General features: G+C 40.6%; 1 protein-coding gene across 2 annotated transcripts in view; it reads right to left on the bottom strand.

Annotated features, from left to right (window-relative positions):
- Window positions 1-18,032, bottom strand: part of SCFD2 (sec1 family domain containing 2) — a 220,871-nt gene that overhangs the window by 124,364 nt on the left and 78,475 nt on the right. For both annotated transcript variants that reach the window (XM_009682020.2, XM_068942892.1), the window contains exon 5: window positions 2,565-2,814. In XM_009682020.2, coding sequence (XP_009680315.2) covers window positions 2,565-2,814 — 250 coding nt within the window. The remainder of the gene's footprint in view (window positions 1-2,564; window positions 2,815-18,032) is intronic.

Raw genomic sequence — 18,032 nt, 5'->3', positions numbered from 1 at the left:
TGTCCCAGCGTTATGGCCACTGAATTATTGTACAAAAGGGGAAACCGGTGCTCAATTCACCATCTTTCAGTCATGTTATAAAGTAAGAAAGTACTCCTGCAATGCTTTTGAAAGAAAGTTTGTAGGTGCTCAGCATGCCGGTACAGTTCTGACTTGCTTCGCTTCACAACGAGTGAGCGCACGGGGGACAGGGGCATGGGGGAACACAATTTAGCACACAGACCTAGCATAACACAAGTCAGATAGGAGTATTTCTAAGGCTGCTGGTGTTTTCCAGTCTTCTCAATTCAACTGTTCAGTGAATACAGCAAACTGCAAATTCAGCACATTCCACTAATGCTGAGACAACAATCCACTGGATAAATAAAGGCTTGAAGGCTACTGAAGAGTTATTATTAGAAATTTCCTTTCACAATTTCCTCCTAAGATATTCTTATTTTTGGCCACTACAATAAGCTTTACTCAGTATTTTTGTCTTGTTTTATGGATAGGTCAAATGAACTGCCACCTCTAAATAAAATGTAAAAGCAAAGAATGCTGCTAAGCCCCCAAAAGCAAGGAGGAATACTTGTGGAAAAATACTTCCACACACTTGTGGAAAAAGCACAGATACCGTTGTGCTAACTACCCAGATAAAGAAATAGAAGGTTGCAAGGAAATTGGTTTTGTGTTATGCAATTAACTTCACAATGACGTTTGATCTAAAGCCTTCTGTGCTTTAACACATTAAGATACTTCAAACCCCCCCCCCCCCATCAACCTGATATTTTATAACATTTGAACTTCCAAAGCAGCCCATACAAATCACTTGTGTGCGTAAGTGTGTGATAAAGTTGCAGGTCCATAGTCTGATGTCCCACATAATAACAGAGCAAATACTTAACGCATAAGGAGGCGAATGCTGTACTTCAGACACCATGCTTCAAACGGTCAGCCCACTATATAAAGAGAGAGAACTAATTTCATTCCATAAACTGAAGAACCTTTGTACTGAAACACTCACTCACCTGCTCCTCTCCCCAGAGAATGAGAGAGAAGACCCAGGTATTTGCTCTTGTTCAGGAAACCTACACACAGACACTGGAAATCAAGCATACGAGTATACCAATGAAGAATTAGCAATGACTGACAGCTTAGAACTTTGAAATGTAACATAAGGCAATGTAATGTAAGCACAACGTGTATTTCGCTCTCCATTCGTGCTTGCAACTAGACAGCCTGAGACCACAGAGGCAACAAGGGAAGTTTCTGTGCACATAGGCATGCAGCTAGCTTCTCTTTGGTTCCTAACTACCTTTCTAGAAACTTCAAGTTTTCCCACATTTTTCTCAAGAACAACAAAGAAAAAGTGATAAAGCAGCCATTCAAAACATTGATTAACATAGGAAAAAAGGCAAAATATGAAAATGGAGTTTTAGAAAAGAGGGTTTGGACTGCACTATGTCCAACAGAGGTGATACCACTGAGATTGTGAGGGAAGTACCTGCAGCACACAAGATGTGTGCAGCACACTGAGAAACAGCAGAGCAGCAGTCTGCAAGAGATATCGAATACCACCAGGCATATACAGCTATACACTACTGGAGGCATCGTCACAAGGAGTATTAAAATAAAGGCACAGTGCAGGTACGACTGGACTTACCCATTCTACAGTAAGAGTCTCGTAACCATTAAAACGTTTTACATTCAAAGCAACAGCAGGCCAGCCAGAACACACCTGTATGCTGAAGCATAAGTGTCCACAGGGAATAACACCAGAATAAGCAAAAGCAGTGTTATTCCACTGCCTGTGAGATTCCCCACTAAGGCAAATTCTTGGCAAAGGCTCTCAACTGAAAGCTCCTGGAGACATTTTGATTTATGTTTGCATGTTCCCTACCTCAAAGGTGACCTGGTCAACGACCTGCTCACTATTATTAAGTATCAAGATAACTGACATCAGGAAGTGAGCTCTCTTCCTCCATTCAGATATGCCACCCGCAAGCTACAGTTTATTCATTTTTATAACCATTTTTAACAATTTTCAAATATGTGACAACAGCAGCAAGAGGTTAGGCTTTCCTGTTCCATGAGCACTCACCTAAAAAAGGGCTTAGCATGTTGTTTTTAAAAGCTAATGTTCATGTTGTTTCAGCAAAAAGCTCAGTGTTAGTTTTAGACACATTTCTTCTTTTATGCCAGACAGGGCAGCTCCCAGGATTCACAAAACAACTGTGGTTCACTGAGCATGTTTCCAGGATTACTTTTGACTTCACAAGGACAACTTTGCACTGATCAATGAAAGAAATTGTTGAAAAGATTACCTAACAAAAACACACAAATTTAGCCAATCTTTAACAAAAAGAACAGATTGCAGACCTTTCATCAGACTCAGCACTATTCAAGTACAGCCTGTCAGCATTTGGCATATATGAACATCAGAGATGGAAGAAAACTACAGGAAATCCTTGTGCTTGCTCACATACCTTCTGCACCAAAGACAAGTCAGGCTTCTTTTACATGCTTCTCCTAGTTCTAGTTTTCATAGTCACCCGATTTCTCACCACACTGAAACAGAATCTTACCTGTTATTTTCTGCAACAAAGGAGAAGGTTCTGGCTCATCACAAATAGCCCTGACTAGAGCCTTTTTCACCTCTTCTTCAGCTTCATCCAGCTCTTTTCCACCTTTCATTTCTCCAACCACAGAATACATGTATACCAGCAGAATAAGGAAGTCCTCACAGGTGTAATCATCTTGTGTCCTCTCATTGTAAGACTTGATCATTGGCAATAACTGTTTCAAAACACTGGGCATTTCTGACTCTCCAATAGTCTGAAAAATAGAAGGAAGATTGTGTCAGATTCCCTCTGTGGTGCTTATTGGTTAATGCTGCCTGTATCCTGAAGAGGTATTATTTCTGCAACAGAGATAATCTCTTCATCTCAAATAATCTCTCTGGAGTAAAAGGAGAGACTAAAACAGCTAGGACTTTTCAGTTTGGAGAGGTAAAGGCTGAGAGGGGATATGACTGAAGTTTACAAAATGACAGATGTGGGGAATAAGCTGAATGTAGAACTACCGTTCACCAAATATTGCAATACAAAAACTAACACGGGACCAAATCAACAGGTTCAGAAAGAGATTAGACAGATTCATGGATGACAGGTCTATAAACGACCATTAGAAGGGCTAGTGAGTGAGGTGCCCCCAGCATCCCTAGTATACCAGCTTTGGCTTTTGGGAGAGTACAAAGAGAACAGACAGCAGAAAGGGCCCAGACTTGTGCCCACTCCTTAAAAGGCATCTGCCACTGCCACTGTCAGAGACAGAGCACATGGTTAGAAGAACCACGGGCCTGTTTCAGCATGCGAGGTGACAAGTCCATTCTTGGTTATTGTAGGTACAGCTATAGCACCCTGCAGAACAGACAGAACTGGACCTTAGGAAACAGTAGCACTGGGTTTACAACATAAATTCAAACTACTCCTTATTTTAATGAGAACTACTTTTAGCAGACAATTCCTCTTTATTATGTACACAGAAATCACATTATTTAAACTGCAAGAGAGAGCGTTGCTCAGATTTAGAGCCAACATCAACAGCTAGCCAGGATTAGGCCCGCCTGTGCAATAGTAAACGGTGTCCTTGTGTATGCTTTACAAAAGTGCTTAGTCACAAATTCCCAAGGTTTTTCCCTATTGAACTCCTGCCTCATTCAGCGCACAGAGTAGCCGCTGTTCATTTAATGAACAGTTATTCAATATTTGCATTTTCCTCATTTGTTCAGCACATGGTCCCCTGACCTATTTGCTGCTCAGAAAGCAAATTCATTAGTTTCCTTATTTTTTTTCCTACTTATAATGGCAGTAGGTTAGCACTTGATAAACTTTAATGATTAAACCTGCTCTATGTACCAGCAAGATCAGAGAGCTGGAGCATCAGTCTTTTCTGTATGGGCAAAATGGTACAAAGCACAGGGTCAAAAGCTTCCTCGAAATTTCAGGTCTCCACCTTGATCTTACCTTGGGCCTGGGTTTGTACTTGAGCAGGAAGTTGGAAGCCCAGCTCCCTTTGGCTTCAGTTGCTATTGTGAGCTCTCAGCCCATCTGCAAACCTGACCCTGTGGCTTCAGGTCAGAAATGCAGAAAATTAGAAGTAGAGGGAAGCACCTGTGAAACACCAAGTTGAATTGACTGGCTTGGTTTCTCAGAGGACCTCTATGGCAGGAGTGAGGACAGGGTGTATTTCTCCAGGGCAGCAGTCACCTGCCTCACACGTGCAGTGATCCTCTCCTCCCTCTGCAGCCCCTGCCTCCTTCACAGGACGCGCTCTAGCTTCTGCAACTGATGCAACAGATCGCTGCTACTCAAGCTAGCAGAGTAACTAATAATGTCAGTGAACTGTCATCCTCGTTGTGCACACACACACACACCTACATATAAAATTTATAAACACACTGGTTTTCTGCTGCGAGTTAGTTTGCAGCTCATCAGTGGGCCTGGATGAGAACTGGCTTCAGCGCAAGGCGCACAGCAGGAGCACACTGCTTGGAGGAGGAACACCCAGAGGTAAAGCACAACCTTCCTCCCCTGGCAACTGCAAACTGTCCGGTCGACCCAAGAGGTCTTCTGCAACACACCCCTCAGTACCCTGTGCTTTGCCCTTTGATCACCAAATGGCTCCTCCTGAAAATGCGTGTACCAGTTCACAGAATAAAGCAAAACACTGCGTATCCTATAATCCAAAGAATCAAGTCTGCAAACATTTGCTCTTGGTTGTTACTACAGTACTTCAAACAGACTACTCGTGGTAATAAGCACCACAGCCAATAACACACCCTTTAAATAGAGGCCTGATAGAAGAAGCAAAGGAAAATAAACATGAAATAAACAGAAACAGGTTTATATAATAAAAAAAAAAAATCACATCATTAGGTTTACTGTTGTTTTAAACGGCATTAATTTAGTTCTGCGCTCTTTTGGCAACTGAACAACTTTTTTGAAATCTGGTCAGGGATTTCAGAGTCTAACTCCGAGCACAGGGACACTCAGAAGTTTTGTATCCTAGTGTATTCCTTAGAATACCCCAAGTGTTCCTAATTTTGGCTGTAGGCTGTCTCAGTTTTTCTTTCACAACTGTGGATACTCTAACAGGCATCTTATACATTGCAATTTTAATTCCTATACTGATCTGTTACAGATCTCAGTCATAAAGAAAATATGAACTACTTAAGCTCTGAAGAAACTTTTTTTCAAGCTGGTGCTACAGGAAAACACCACTTCTGCTAACTTTGGGCCCCACCCTGTTCCTGATGTGGATACCAGTAATGCCATAAACCCATCTTTCAAGAAACTTTAATGTGGTCAGATGTTATGTTTTTTATTTGAATGCATACCTTAGAGGAATTTTCTAACAGCTCATATGCTAAATCTAACAGTCAGTGCAACTTAGGGCTTGAAGCAGTAAATTATAAAGCTACAGTAGTCAAAAACACTTGAAAGCCTAAAAGGAACATTTACAAATCTGGGAGGGCTTGGCAGCACATATGTGACTGTGCAGGGAACATTCAATTAGATGTACAGCAAGCCCAGTCTCTATGCTGCCTGGAAAGCAAGTCTAACGTGTTTAGTGTTGGTCTGGCACATGCTGGCAGCTGGGCCACCCTCAGAACAATGCTGCTGTTTCCTAAGTTTCAGCTGAGTCCTGCCTTCAGTATTACCAGTTCTCTTTTCGACAAGTGATGCATTTGGACATATAAACAAATCCCCATTTGCACACTAGTATGATAAATTTCAGATCATCCTGATCCTAAAATGGAATATGACAAAATTCAAGGAATTTAAATGTATGCAGCTACTTGGAGGAAGCTACTTACAACAAACAAGAGTCTAGTAAATCTTAAAAATCGAAGAACTGAAGATTAACTTATGCATAGAGTTATTCTGGAATAGATGATGAACTTCAATCTATGTTCCATATTAATCTGAATTCACTTCTAAGTACAGGCAAACCTTACATCACGTACTATTGAACACCATCTACTGGCACCCCCTGAACACACTGTACTCACCCTATCTCTAAATATCACATCGTGTGCTTCTGTAACATGGGATATACCTCCTTGAAAAGGATATGCTCTTTTTTACATGCACAAATTATACAAAAACACATAGCGCTGAGAATGCATATGCTCATTCAAATAGTACATCAATAACTCCTGCTTGAGAACTTAATAGCTCTCAAAGTACGTGTGTGCAGCATCTCAGGCAAACTTTCAAACCTATATGATTAAAAAATTTGGGTCTAAACTTTCAGGATGATTTACTGAAGGAAGGGCAAAATCTCAAAAACTTAAAGCAACAATTGCCACCTCTTATCTTCAAAGTAAAAATGAAATAAAAATATTAAAGAGCTATAACAAACCGTTAACTTTAAAATGCACATAGGGTCTTTTGGGGGTATGAACTTCTTTGGAATGTTTTTTATCTCTTGGGAAATGGCGTTACAGAGGATTTCAAATAGAACTGCCAAGTTTAAGAGGCTATTTTGTACAAACAGGCCAGTTGGACTGGAGCATGCATGAAAAGGGGACTCACAACCTCACTGCAGAGCACAACTCCACAGGGAGCTGGGAAATTTGCCTCAAACAAAGTCCACTAGCAGATTGTCATTATCTGGCCACCTCTGATGATTTAGGTGCTCCCTGCACCATGTAACAATCAATCAATTACTCTGATTGAACAACTCTAAAACACAAGTTTTAAAAATGTAACTACCCATGACCCAAATTTCCTGCTGGTTATGTTGGCCTCAGGTTAGCCCCATTTGTCTATCATCAAGGGAGCCAATAAAAATAATAAAAACAGGTCAATTCTGAGCTTTCCAAAGGCCGTATAAAAACATTAATGCTGCTTAAGTCAGAGCCAACTAAGGACCAAACTCTAACGCCTTCTGCTCAGTTGCATTGTTTAGACGTTCTAATGCTACAATCCTATATTCCTCAGAACATATGATTATATTCCAGAATATATTCCAGAGAGGGTTTGTGATAGATTTTTGTTGTTTTCCCTCTCTTTCCTCCACCCTCTTTACTTATTTATTTGTATAACTTAAGCTGTGCAATAATTTGCTATCCCTAAGGGTAAATGAACTGACGCCAATTTGCTGATTTGTGCAAAAGGCCTGTGTTCTGACAGATGGGAGGATAGTAAAGAAAGTACAAAAATAATTTTTAAGTTTCTAAACAGCGAGCGTGATATTGTGCTTTAAAAGTTACATTTAAAATTTGACTTAAAGGATCTACAGGAATGAAGAGGAAGTATAATAAACTTTTTAAAAGCTTTGCATTTCTGTGAATTTTTTCAACTCAGGCAATTACTTTGAATAGTAAATAATCCTGTAAGAACCTAATGCAATACCTATCATTACATGTCTTTTACACAATAGAAAATGGAGTGTGCTGGAGGGGAAAAGAAGAGGAGGGTCAGAGTTGACTTGAATTAACACGTGTCCCTGACAAAACGGAGAAGAGAACCAAGGCATTCTAATCCCTTAGCTTCCAACCCACTGTCCTCAACACATCATTAAAAATATTAAAGCAAAAAATCAACTTCAAGCAAGTGGAATTTATTTTCTTTTTGAATCCAGGAGGAAGGAGGAGATAATCTTAAGAGACTACTTCATTATGTAAATAGTCTAGTGGCTTTCAGTTTAGAAGCAAAACATTTTTAATTCCTTTAGAGGTTGCATGAGTTAACAGAATTGTTTGGAATGTGAACCACACAGCTTTGCAACAGCAAGGAGTTTACTGAAGAAAAACAAAACAAAATAAGAAAAACAACCCCCAAACCCAGCTGTAGTTAAAATCAGCAGGAAGATTAGGGGAAGCTCAGAAGTCCTTGATTCATTTATTGTCCCTCACTGCTGGAACATCCTGTGCCGACGTCTACTTTGAGTCCTCGTATTGCGTCTTTTTAGCACTTGTGACAGATGCACATCCACTGTCTGCAGAAAGGACGGCTTAGACCATCCAGCCTCACACCCTTACAAGTGCGTTCAGACCTCACGCATAAAGCTGAGCTATTTCATAGAAGCTATTTCTACCTATAACTTGGGCCGGAAAAGAGTTCATGAGATGCAGGATAAGGAAAATCCAAGCTAACCTTTCCTGTTTTTCCTTCTGAAAGAGAAGAAAATCAGGAGAGATAGCCTTCTCCCCCTAAATTAAAGCCTGCAAAGTATCTGTGATCTTGAAACATACTCCAGAAGGTGCAAGTACACATAAGCTCTCACGACTGGGAGGAGTTTATGCAGCTAAGTATCTGATGTGTGCAGCCTTCTAATGGTGCTGTACAGGACTGATAAAGTTTTACCTGGATTTGACTTTCTTTGTTTCGTGATTTTGCCATGCGGTGTATTAGCGTTCCCACTATCCAGATGGGGACAGACCTGAGTGAGTACTCTAACCAGAACTTCACTCAGCTGTTAAAGGTGATGGGAACGGTACAAAATAATCTTGTGGGTTTGCAAATATGGAGAGCTCAGCTTTAGCAAAGATCAGAGACGCTGCCAAGCTAAGGAGGAGTTCATCACCTTCAGTTACTCAGCTGGCCATAACTGAAATAATGCAGTTTGGTTTTTCACCGTTTTACACAGTTCAGCCATCTGAGATTTGCGCTGGATTGCATGTAGCTCCCATATGGGTGAGAAGACATCTGTACTTCCTAATCCAGTCAAAACAGCTGTTTCATTTTCATAAAATGGCCCATGAGTGATGAGTGATTTGACACAATAAATCAGTAAGTATGATCTTACCAAGCAAACTATGTTTTTCAGAGTGATGCATTATAATTATTAACTTTGGTACATTTTGAAAAAAAAATTTTCATTTGTCTTCTCTTTAAATATTTGTAGGGTATGACTGAAGAATCAGGAAGACAAAACAAAACACAAAACCTGAAGGTCTTCAAAATACTACTCTTTCACCTTTATGAAACCTCTCAGCTTGCCCAAGTCAAAACATATAGCATAAAATTATTCAGGCAGACTATTTAAGAGGAGGATGAAATCATTTTGATAACTGAAGTACACAGTCTGTAAACTTCCTTCTACAGGAAGTGAGCGTGAATGCCAGAAAACTTTTACTGTCTGTCTCAAACTTATGCTTACAGCACGGGAGAGCTCACAAAGTCTTGCCTTGCAGAGGGAAGGAGATCACTTCAGACTTAGGGGAAAGGAAATGAAGCATCCAGCAAACCTACAGCAGCTTGAAAGTAGAGGTGGGAGATGTGGTCAGTAATTGGCCACTTCCATGTAAAAAGTGCAAATCATTAAAAGTGAGAAAAAAGATAACATTCTTTTCTGTTAGGGGCAAAATCACGTTTATGACTAACAATGCTAAGAGACTTTGCATCTTCCTCTCTCTAATGGCAGTGTCTGTGTATTCACCTGACAGACTATACAGAAATTCATCAAGCGCGTCTATTAAGAGGAAAATAACTGAGAAAAATCAAACTACCAGTGAAAGACAGAGAAAACAGTATTAGAATCTAGGACTTGTCACCTCTGACATTACTCTTAAGAAAGTTCTGTCTTCCCAAGGAGTCAATTCAATCTCCCGTCCCCTTTTCTGCATTTATTACCCACGCTAGGCAATGCCCCAGGATCTGTATTTGCAACATTTCCAACCTCAGCCAGTCTGTGACTCTGTGAAAACTGCAGAGGCAATTTCCAGGCAGCCCTTGAAGAAAAGAAGTCTTACATAGGCATATAGAAACATAGGCAAATAGAACATATAGAACATAGGCAAACAGAAGGTAAATAAAAGACAATCAGTAAACTTTATAAAAACTATTTTTAACCTAGCTTATCTGCCAAAGACACAGATTCACACTCATCCTAAGTGTGCCCTCTCCCAGTTTTCTCTCATTCTTGCCTTCTGCCCACCACAACAGCCTCTCCTTTTATGTCTGTTGAAGTGTTTCCGTGGCTGTTTGTTAAAACAAATCATTTTACCCAGATCAGTTCTCTCATCTGGTTTACCGCTTGGCCAAAGAAATACTCACACTTGGCCATGAAGGCCAAGGATGGGACTGCTTCCTTACACAACAGTGCTGGCTTAAAGCCTATATGAACTATGGCTTAAGTTTGCCAAGAGATATAAAAGAAAATAATTTAAATAATCACCTGCTCTTTGGATGACTTCTTCAATACACTGGCATATTACCAGATTCTTAACTGGTGTAAGTCAGTCCGCACTACAGACATCAACATTTCTCTGCCAGTTTATACCTCGTAAATACCTATCTAGCTGTGATGTTAGTACTTACTGCAAAGCAGAGTGACCAGTCAAAGGCAAGAAAAATTAATTTACGACATAAAGCTTTTAAAAAGCACTGCACTTGTAAGCTCCTGTGGTCAGGAATTTTATTTTAACATATCTTGCATAATTCCAAAAACATACCACTAACACTTAACAGCTAATATGTGATAACAACAAAAATATTTGAAACAACTTGGTTTAGCCCTATAATTTCCCCCTGTCCCCCAAAAAAGGTCACAGTTCCTTCAGCCAATAACTCCATAGCCCATGATCACGACCTAAACGATTTGATTCCACTACAGCCCACAGCCAAAGAAGTATATTCCAGTATTTTTCTTTAACCTAACTTCCAAAGGACATCAAAAGAAATTGTACTTTGAGCAACATAATTAACATTTCCTTTTACTGGCTTTCCATCTTTACTGAGCACCACCAATGTCTGAATTGCAGTTTTCTGATTTCAATCATCTTGTAATGATTCTTCAGTTATTTTTGTTTCTTATGTTACACTGGGCAGATTCAGTTGCTGATTATTATGCCACAATTATAAGACTACACATATGCTTTAATAAAAATTAAATGCCAACAAAAAGGCATCTAATAATCACACTAGTATCTCATCTTCCTCAGTAGAGAAAGCACTTCATCTCAGTGAGTTATGCTGTCTGGCAATGTATCTTTGCATCATAACGTCCCATTTTTCTCTCTCTCTTTGGAAACCATTCAAGTTTACAGCTGTGTTAAGGTTTTTTAATGGGTTCATGGGGGCCCATCAGCAACAGGATGCTTAAAAAAAGAAGATATTTAATAAGTCTGGATTTTATTGGGCAAGCTCTCCAAGGATAGGGATAATTTTACTTAAATCACTGCATGTCTGACATAAGAGACTCATCAACAAGTTAAAAAGGGAGTGCTTCCAACCTGCTCAATCAAAAACTTTTCGTTATGATGGCTTCTACAGACATGCTCTGTATAAACATGAATCAGCACAGCAAAAACCTCTGTCAGAAGAACGAGAAAGCAGTACACGTATAGTCAAGATAAAACAGGTATCAGAAAAAGATCTCTGAAAAGATGCTTGGCAGGATTGTTTGTGCTTTTTTTTGAGTTTTTGTTTGTTTTTATAAGTCTTGGAAGATTGGGAAAACAGCCAGAAGATGGTTGGGGTTCAATACTGAGAAAAGGGAATGGGGGAATAACATGATATTCTAGGAAGTTAAAGTTCGCATCGGCTTTGGTCAGAACAAGGGGAAAGCTTTCAGTCCATACAAAGTAAAGGATAAGAATCCACAGGGGTACAAAACAAATAAAAGGGGTATAAATCAAGCAAAATATAGTACAACCAGATTAGTCGTTCAATAGTGCATGCTGTATCTACAGAATGAGGAGATTCTCCCTTGGAAAGCAGTTACTGAAAAAGACTTGAGGGATGTTGTGGACAAAGAAAAGACAGTGAATTCCTGCAACCCACTAGTTAGGACTCTTCAGTCTGGAAAAGAGATGACTTGATGGGATGCAAGGGAGGGCTATACAATCATGAGTGGACTGACTGGAGGAGGTAGGTAGGAACTGATTGCTTACTCTGTCTCAACACAAGAATTAAGGGATGATAAAATGAAACTAGAAAGAGCCAGTTTAAAAAGTAAATTAAAGGGAGGTAGTTCTTCACGCAATATATTGAGCTGCGGAACTCCTTGCTGAAGGTTGTTTGTGGCGCCCAATTTTTAGATTGGTTCAGAAAAAAGATGGGAAAATACATGGGGTAAACAAAAAAAGGAAAAAGGGGGAAAGGGAGGAGAAGGAGTGGAAAGGGGGGGAGAAAGGAAAAAATCCATCAAATGTTAGTAAATACACAGAAACCACATCTGGCCCAGACCTCAAAATGACTGAGTTGGGAGAGCATCATGTAGCCTTGTCCTCTTCTCTTACTCTTCTGTAGGCAGCTGCTTTTGAGTATAATTAGAAAAAGGAAACTGGGTTAGCTGTATCTTTGATCTGACACAGAAGGGACATTTTTAGCTCAAAGCTGTAGGAAAAGGACTAATATAACTACAAAATATATTGTAACCAGGTAAGTAGCAAACAGAAGTTGGGGAACGAGCTAATTCTTCTGTGTGTGTTGGCAGGACTAATCCTGACACAGTGTCCAGTTCCAGTGCCTACACATCCAAGAAGCTGCTGGAAAACTAGAGAAGATACTGAAGAGAGTTACAAAACAATTTAAAGAGTAATTTTCTTAGAGTGAGAGACAGTTGGCTTACTGGAGAGAGTAATACCGGTTTCCAGTTTATGTATGCCTCTTCACAGACAGAAGAAGATCCTGAGTACCAGAGGGCTCTTTAATGCCTCTGGTGAATAAAACCATAAACTCTCTTTACCACAGTGCTTAACAGCACTGAAAAGAATTGTGTACTAGGAAGGGAAAATAATTTAGAAATATCAGAAAGGACAAGGTAATCCAAACCCAAATACTGGAGATGGCTTTAAGGGCTATCACACAATGGGGAATTAGAAAAGACGACTGTTCAACAGTCAAAATAACTCCCTCTTGTGCCTCTTCCTCTGCATTCTTGTCTTTTGAGGCCTCTCTGTTTTCTCTCAGCCCTTTGTTCTTTGTATCCTCTTTTAGTCCTATGCCAATCTAATTTCAAATGTTCCAGAAACATCTCAGGGTTGCAGGGACACCTCCAGACTTTGGTGATGGGACTGTCCATGCTGGCCACTGGTACCAAAAATGGAAAAGTTAGATCAACAGGAACAAAGGTAAAATAGGGAAAAAATCTATTCCAAAGGGGTGGAAAACAAAAGAGGCTTGGAAGCCACACTACTATTTAGATTCTTTTGAAAGAAATTTGTTTTCCTACTGCTGTTGGAGGCTTTTTTTTTTTTAGCTTATCAAATTTCTTTGGAACAAATCCAGCCAACTTCTGCCCCTAGATATACATACTTGCCAAAAACTATTGGAACTTACCAACTTTGGTAACTGAAATTCACAAAAGCCAAGAAACTTGAAAGCCATTTTAAAGAGTCAATTTCCACGAGATGGTCACATGACACTAGATGCTGGATCATATGTAACTGCACTTTACAAATGCAAATTAAAATCAGCTTTGAAAGAATTCATATTTAAAATATTTTATATCTCGGTATGCAGATAGACAAAGGCATATTTTATAAAATACAGAGCAAAATACATGAACATGGGAGGTTTGCATGCAAGAAAATTTCCTTGGTCTGCCCACACTCCCCGCTCGAGCCACAGGAAGGAGACAGAATGGCAACAAAGAGACACGCTAAGGCAAATTATCAGTCCACTGCAGAGCACTGAGACTGCTAATCAGTACAGTAAATGTTATCACAATAGAATACTGACATTTCTAGCCCTTATACATGGCTCACCATGCTTTGAACAGGATTCAGGCTTTCAGGGTGATTAAAGGCAGATGTCACAGGCATGCCTCCAAACTTTGTAACTTATGAGCCCCTCATCCCTTTCTTGTGCGCAAGGAATCTTTCCTTGACAGGGCATCCTCACTGGAGGATGCCCACTACAGTATAATTTGCACAAGGAAGAACATTTTCTTTCCCTTCTTTCAGAGCATGAAAAATAACATAACCTTAAGTGTGCACCAACATCTCATTTCAGCCTACACAGTGTATCAAGTTAAAGCTGTAATTTCCCCGTCCAGTCTTCCACTGCCATTAAAAAGTAATCAGGTTATCCTCTTTCAGAGAGCAGCAGATGGCAGAAACAACAGCGATACTTCAGAATCAGCATGGATCTTTTTCCCTTGTTAATGTGCAAAAAACAGCAGCTACGGTAACTACTGATTATACATGAAATTTAAAATATCAACTGAAATACAGGCATAGGTAAAAGAGCAATTTTAATTTTTCCACTATGATAGTGCTATGGTGAAGGTCTTCTGAAATCCCATCCTGCTTTTCGTCTGTCCCATCCTGGAAATCCTTTCCTAACAGTTCTCTCTCTCTTTAATGAAAGTTTAACGTCACCAAACGCCTATCTTGTTGTTTCAGTTAACTAAACAGAAATCTTCGATGTCAGCAGTCACACGGTGGTGAACAGACTGTACCCCGTGCTGGGTATGACCCTTTAGCAGGCCAGTTTTTAGAAAGTATATCCGGCAGTCACACCACGCGGCTCGGCCCGCGTGATGTTTCCTCCGTTGACTTGCAGCTGGCCATCTGGTCCTTTAGCCATCGTCCTGTCCCCCTCCGCCTGGCGGGGCTGCGCTGAGTGGCGCTGGCAGCAGGTTTAAAGCCCAGCCCTCGGGCTGGCTCCTCGCTCCGCACAGAGCGGCTCCCGCCATCCCCAGCGGCGAGGATGCTCCTCCAGAGGCTCCTCTCCCACGGCAGCTGTAACAGCCTTCGGAGGGCCATGCTCGCTGCCAGGGACGGCGGGAGCACAGCCCCGCGCCCGCCACACCTCCTCCCCTGTCTGTTTCTCCAACACGAACTACGAATAGAAAAACAATCCTGGCTTTCTGCTCTCCCCCCTCCACCCTTGGGATTTCCCTCCCACGCAACCGAATGCCTGAGTCAGCATAACTAGCCCTCGTGATATCATATTTGTGCAGAGGGAGCTAACTGGAGCACAGGACATCTGGTCCCAATATCTAAAAGCAGTTAAATCATGTATGTCATTCCAAACATTTAAGGACTTCAGAAGTTTTTGGTTACTTTTATGTACCTTTCCTAGCTGCTTCATGCAGAGAAGATTTCTTATTTTTAAGTTTCAGCCTGAAGATCTCAGGAAATGTATATACACCACATTAACTAGAAAAATCACCGCCTTAAAGGGCAAGCCCGTGCCTGTCCTAAGCCACCTTTAAATTAATTATTATTTTTAAATTTTTCCAGGAGAATGCCAAAGTGTGCTGACTTATAACATTTACAGTTCAGACTTCAACAATAGCCAAAAACCATTGGCTGTATGCATGACATCAAAAAAACTTACTTCAGTTGTACACGCCCTTAGGCTCTAAGGTACCAAGCCATTTTCTGCTTCCCCACCCTGACTTTTGGTGGGAGAGAAAGCAAGCACGGCCCAGTGGCCAGACATGAGCGTGAGACTCAGAAAATCAGCGCTCCCCTTCACGAGCTCGTGCAAGCTTCTCGCTTGCTTTTGCGATGCATTGGTTCTGCAGCCGCGCACAGAAGTAACTTTCTCGCGCTACCAAGCGTTACAGAATTCAACTGCTCCGAGAGCCTGATGCTGCGGCCCAGGTAAGAACGGTGACATACAGCACAGCAAGAATGCCCTTCGTGAAGCCTATGCATACTGCAAGCTGTGTGTGCAAGCTAAGCACACTCCGGGCTAGCTGTAACCTATTTAGTGTGAATACCAGCAGTGGGCAGGATCTTAACAGGACGGAGCTCAGTAGCAACTATTTTACCCGGCTTCTTTCCGAAAGCCAGCACAGGTATGTCTAGCTACCTCAGCCTCTATTGCACAAATATCTCAGAAGAGAGAAATCACAATATGCCAAGGTAATTCCTCTCGTGCTTATCTGGCTCCCCACACCTCAGGGTTTGAGTGCTTCCAACCTTTACTGTACACAGTTTCTATCACGGTGTAGACATACCACTGTAACAGCAGATAAATACTAATTTCTTTTTTGGCAACTACTTGAAAACTCTTCACCCCTCCACATTAAAGAAAGCTCCTGAATTTCTAACAGGCTGCCTCTCAATCCATTTTCAGGACGAGAGAATTAGACTGCATGACATTTAGGGCATAAGCAATATTCCATATGGAGACAGATTAGCAGCAAAAAGGAAGAGGCATGAGAAACTGTATCTTCGATGAGAGAATCCAGAGAATCTTGGTTATATATTACAATTCACAAAATACTTTAAGTCATTTATCTGAGACTTGGATCCTATTTTGGAAGGCAGCATAGTAGTATTACAAGGCTCTTTTAGACACTGTTTATTAACATCAAAATGATATATGAAAAGCACTTTCTGTTAAATCCAGAATCTGGATAACTCTTACAGCATGTATGCTAAATAAACAAAGTAAAATGGCATTACAGCAGCTAAAGATGACTTTAAAAATGTGTATTATTAAAAATAAAAATAGTTATTTGCTACACTAACATATATTTAATCCTTCTAAAAATAAACTTGCAAAACAACATCATCACACTAAAGTTACTCCTAAATGTTACAATGTGAGTAGTTGTTCCACTGTTCAGCTGGGACCCTCACATTCCAGACTGCTTTCTTCGTTTCACTGAAGAAAACATTCGGACCTTCCTAGCAGACTGCTTTCTAGGTCCTAGCAGAGATCACAAAACCCACGCTGTTGTTTAAAAACTGTAGCATCAAAGGGCAGGGGAAGAGAATGATAAATCTAGGCAGCTATTTTCTCTTTGAAATTAACCACTTTTTTGGAATAAGCACTACAGAGAAAGGAATAACTAAATAACTGTCTCAGGACAACCTTTGCTCCTTTCTCTGAGCAATTTCCCTCCACCACCCCAGTCATCGACACTTTTGTTTGACCCAAACAAATTAGTGGTTGGTGGTCTCGCTGTACTGCACTGAGCTGTATTTTAATTAGTTAAGAGCATTGAGAAAAGATTATTGTACAAATATTGGCGAATCTTCAAACGAGTACATGCTGTCCATTTTATTCGCAATGAAAAAGCTCTTAAAGAGATTTCGATAAAGATTTGCCTCCTGCTTGCAGCTCACATTTGTAATGTTTATATAAGTGGGGGATATAAATCTTTTTCAAATGAACCCCACAGTTTTTAAACTAGTCTTGTTATAAACTGCCTGTTTCCGTTTTGCCTGCCTAAGCAAGCAATGCAGAGCCTACTCTGGATAGACTGGAACTAATTTAATGTGCTCCAGGTTTAATCCCCCATCCTCCCAGCCTTTACTGGTAGATTTTACACAGAGGACTACTGCTGACTTTAACAATGATTCATGTGATAAGTGGGTTTTGATTTGTTTTTCACATCAGAAAATATGCAACAGAAATGCCACCAAAACCATTTTAATAAAACAAGACCAAGTCAGAGGCAGACAAAAAAAAATTAAACTTTGACACAAAAACTGTTTTCTCCATGCTTAGCAGCATTATGAGTTTATTAAAGTGAATTACTAGCTTTACCCAAAAGACAAAAACGCAGACCTCTACATTTGGTTTGGAAGGAAGCCAACAAGCACTCTGTTGCCTTGATATATTGTATCACCGGACTTACATCTCTTATTAAAAATGCAAAAGCCGCACAGGAGAGAAATGAAATCATCATTCACTGTTCAGCCTGAAACTACTCCACACGTTATTCTCCTAAATACTACTGTAGAATCTGAAATAAACCAGCAACAAGGCAGATTCTGTTGCCTTTTCAATTGCACATATATGTTATGCGCACAGAGGAGGAAGGAGTATATAAGTGCACACTGGCACTTAGGTGCCCCATCAGCTGGCTGCCACCATCGGTAGCCAGACCCAGCGCAGGGGCGCGCAAGCTGTGCCAGTCTAGAGCGTGGCACTGCATCCCTGAAGATGGCAGTGTTGCAACACGGGAGGGAGGAAAGCTGCCACCGTAACATGCCGCATGAAATGACTATCAACGCTAAATTTCAAGCCTTCTGCAGTAATTATCCAAACATAATAAAAATCCTGCTAAATTGCTAGTATGAACATGCTTCTTTCTCTTTTTTTTTAATTCACAGGAAAATATGCTTA

Source organism: Struthio camelus, chromosome 4 (assembly GCF_040807025.1).
Source record: "Struthio camelus isolate bStrCam1 chromosome 4, bStrCam1.hap1, whole genome shotgun sequence".
Lineage (NCBI taxonomy): Eukaryota > Metazoa > Chordata > Aves > Struthioniformes > Struthionidae > Struthio > Struthio camelus.
This window is presented reverse-complemented; position numbering and strand designations above follow the sequence as displayed.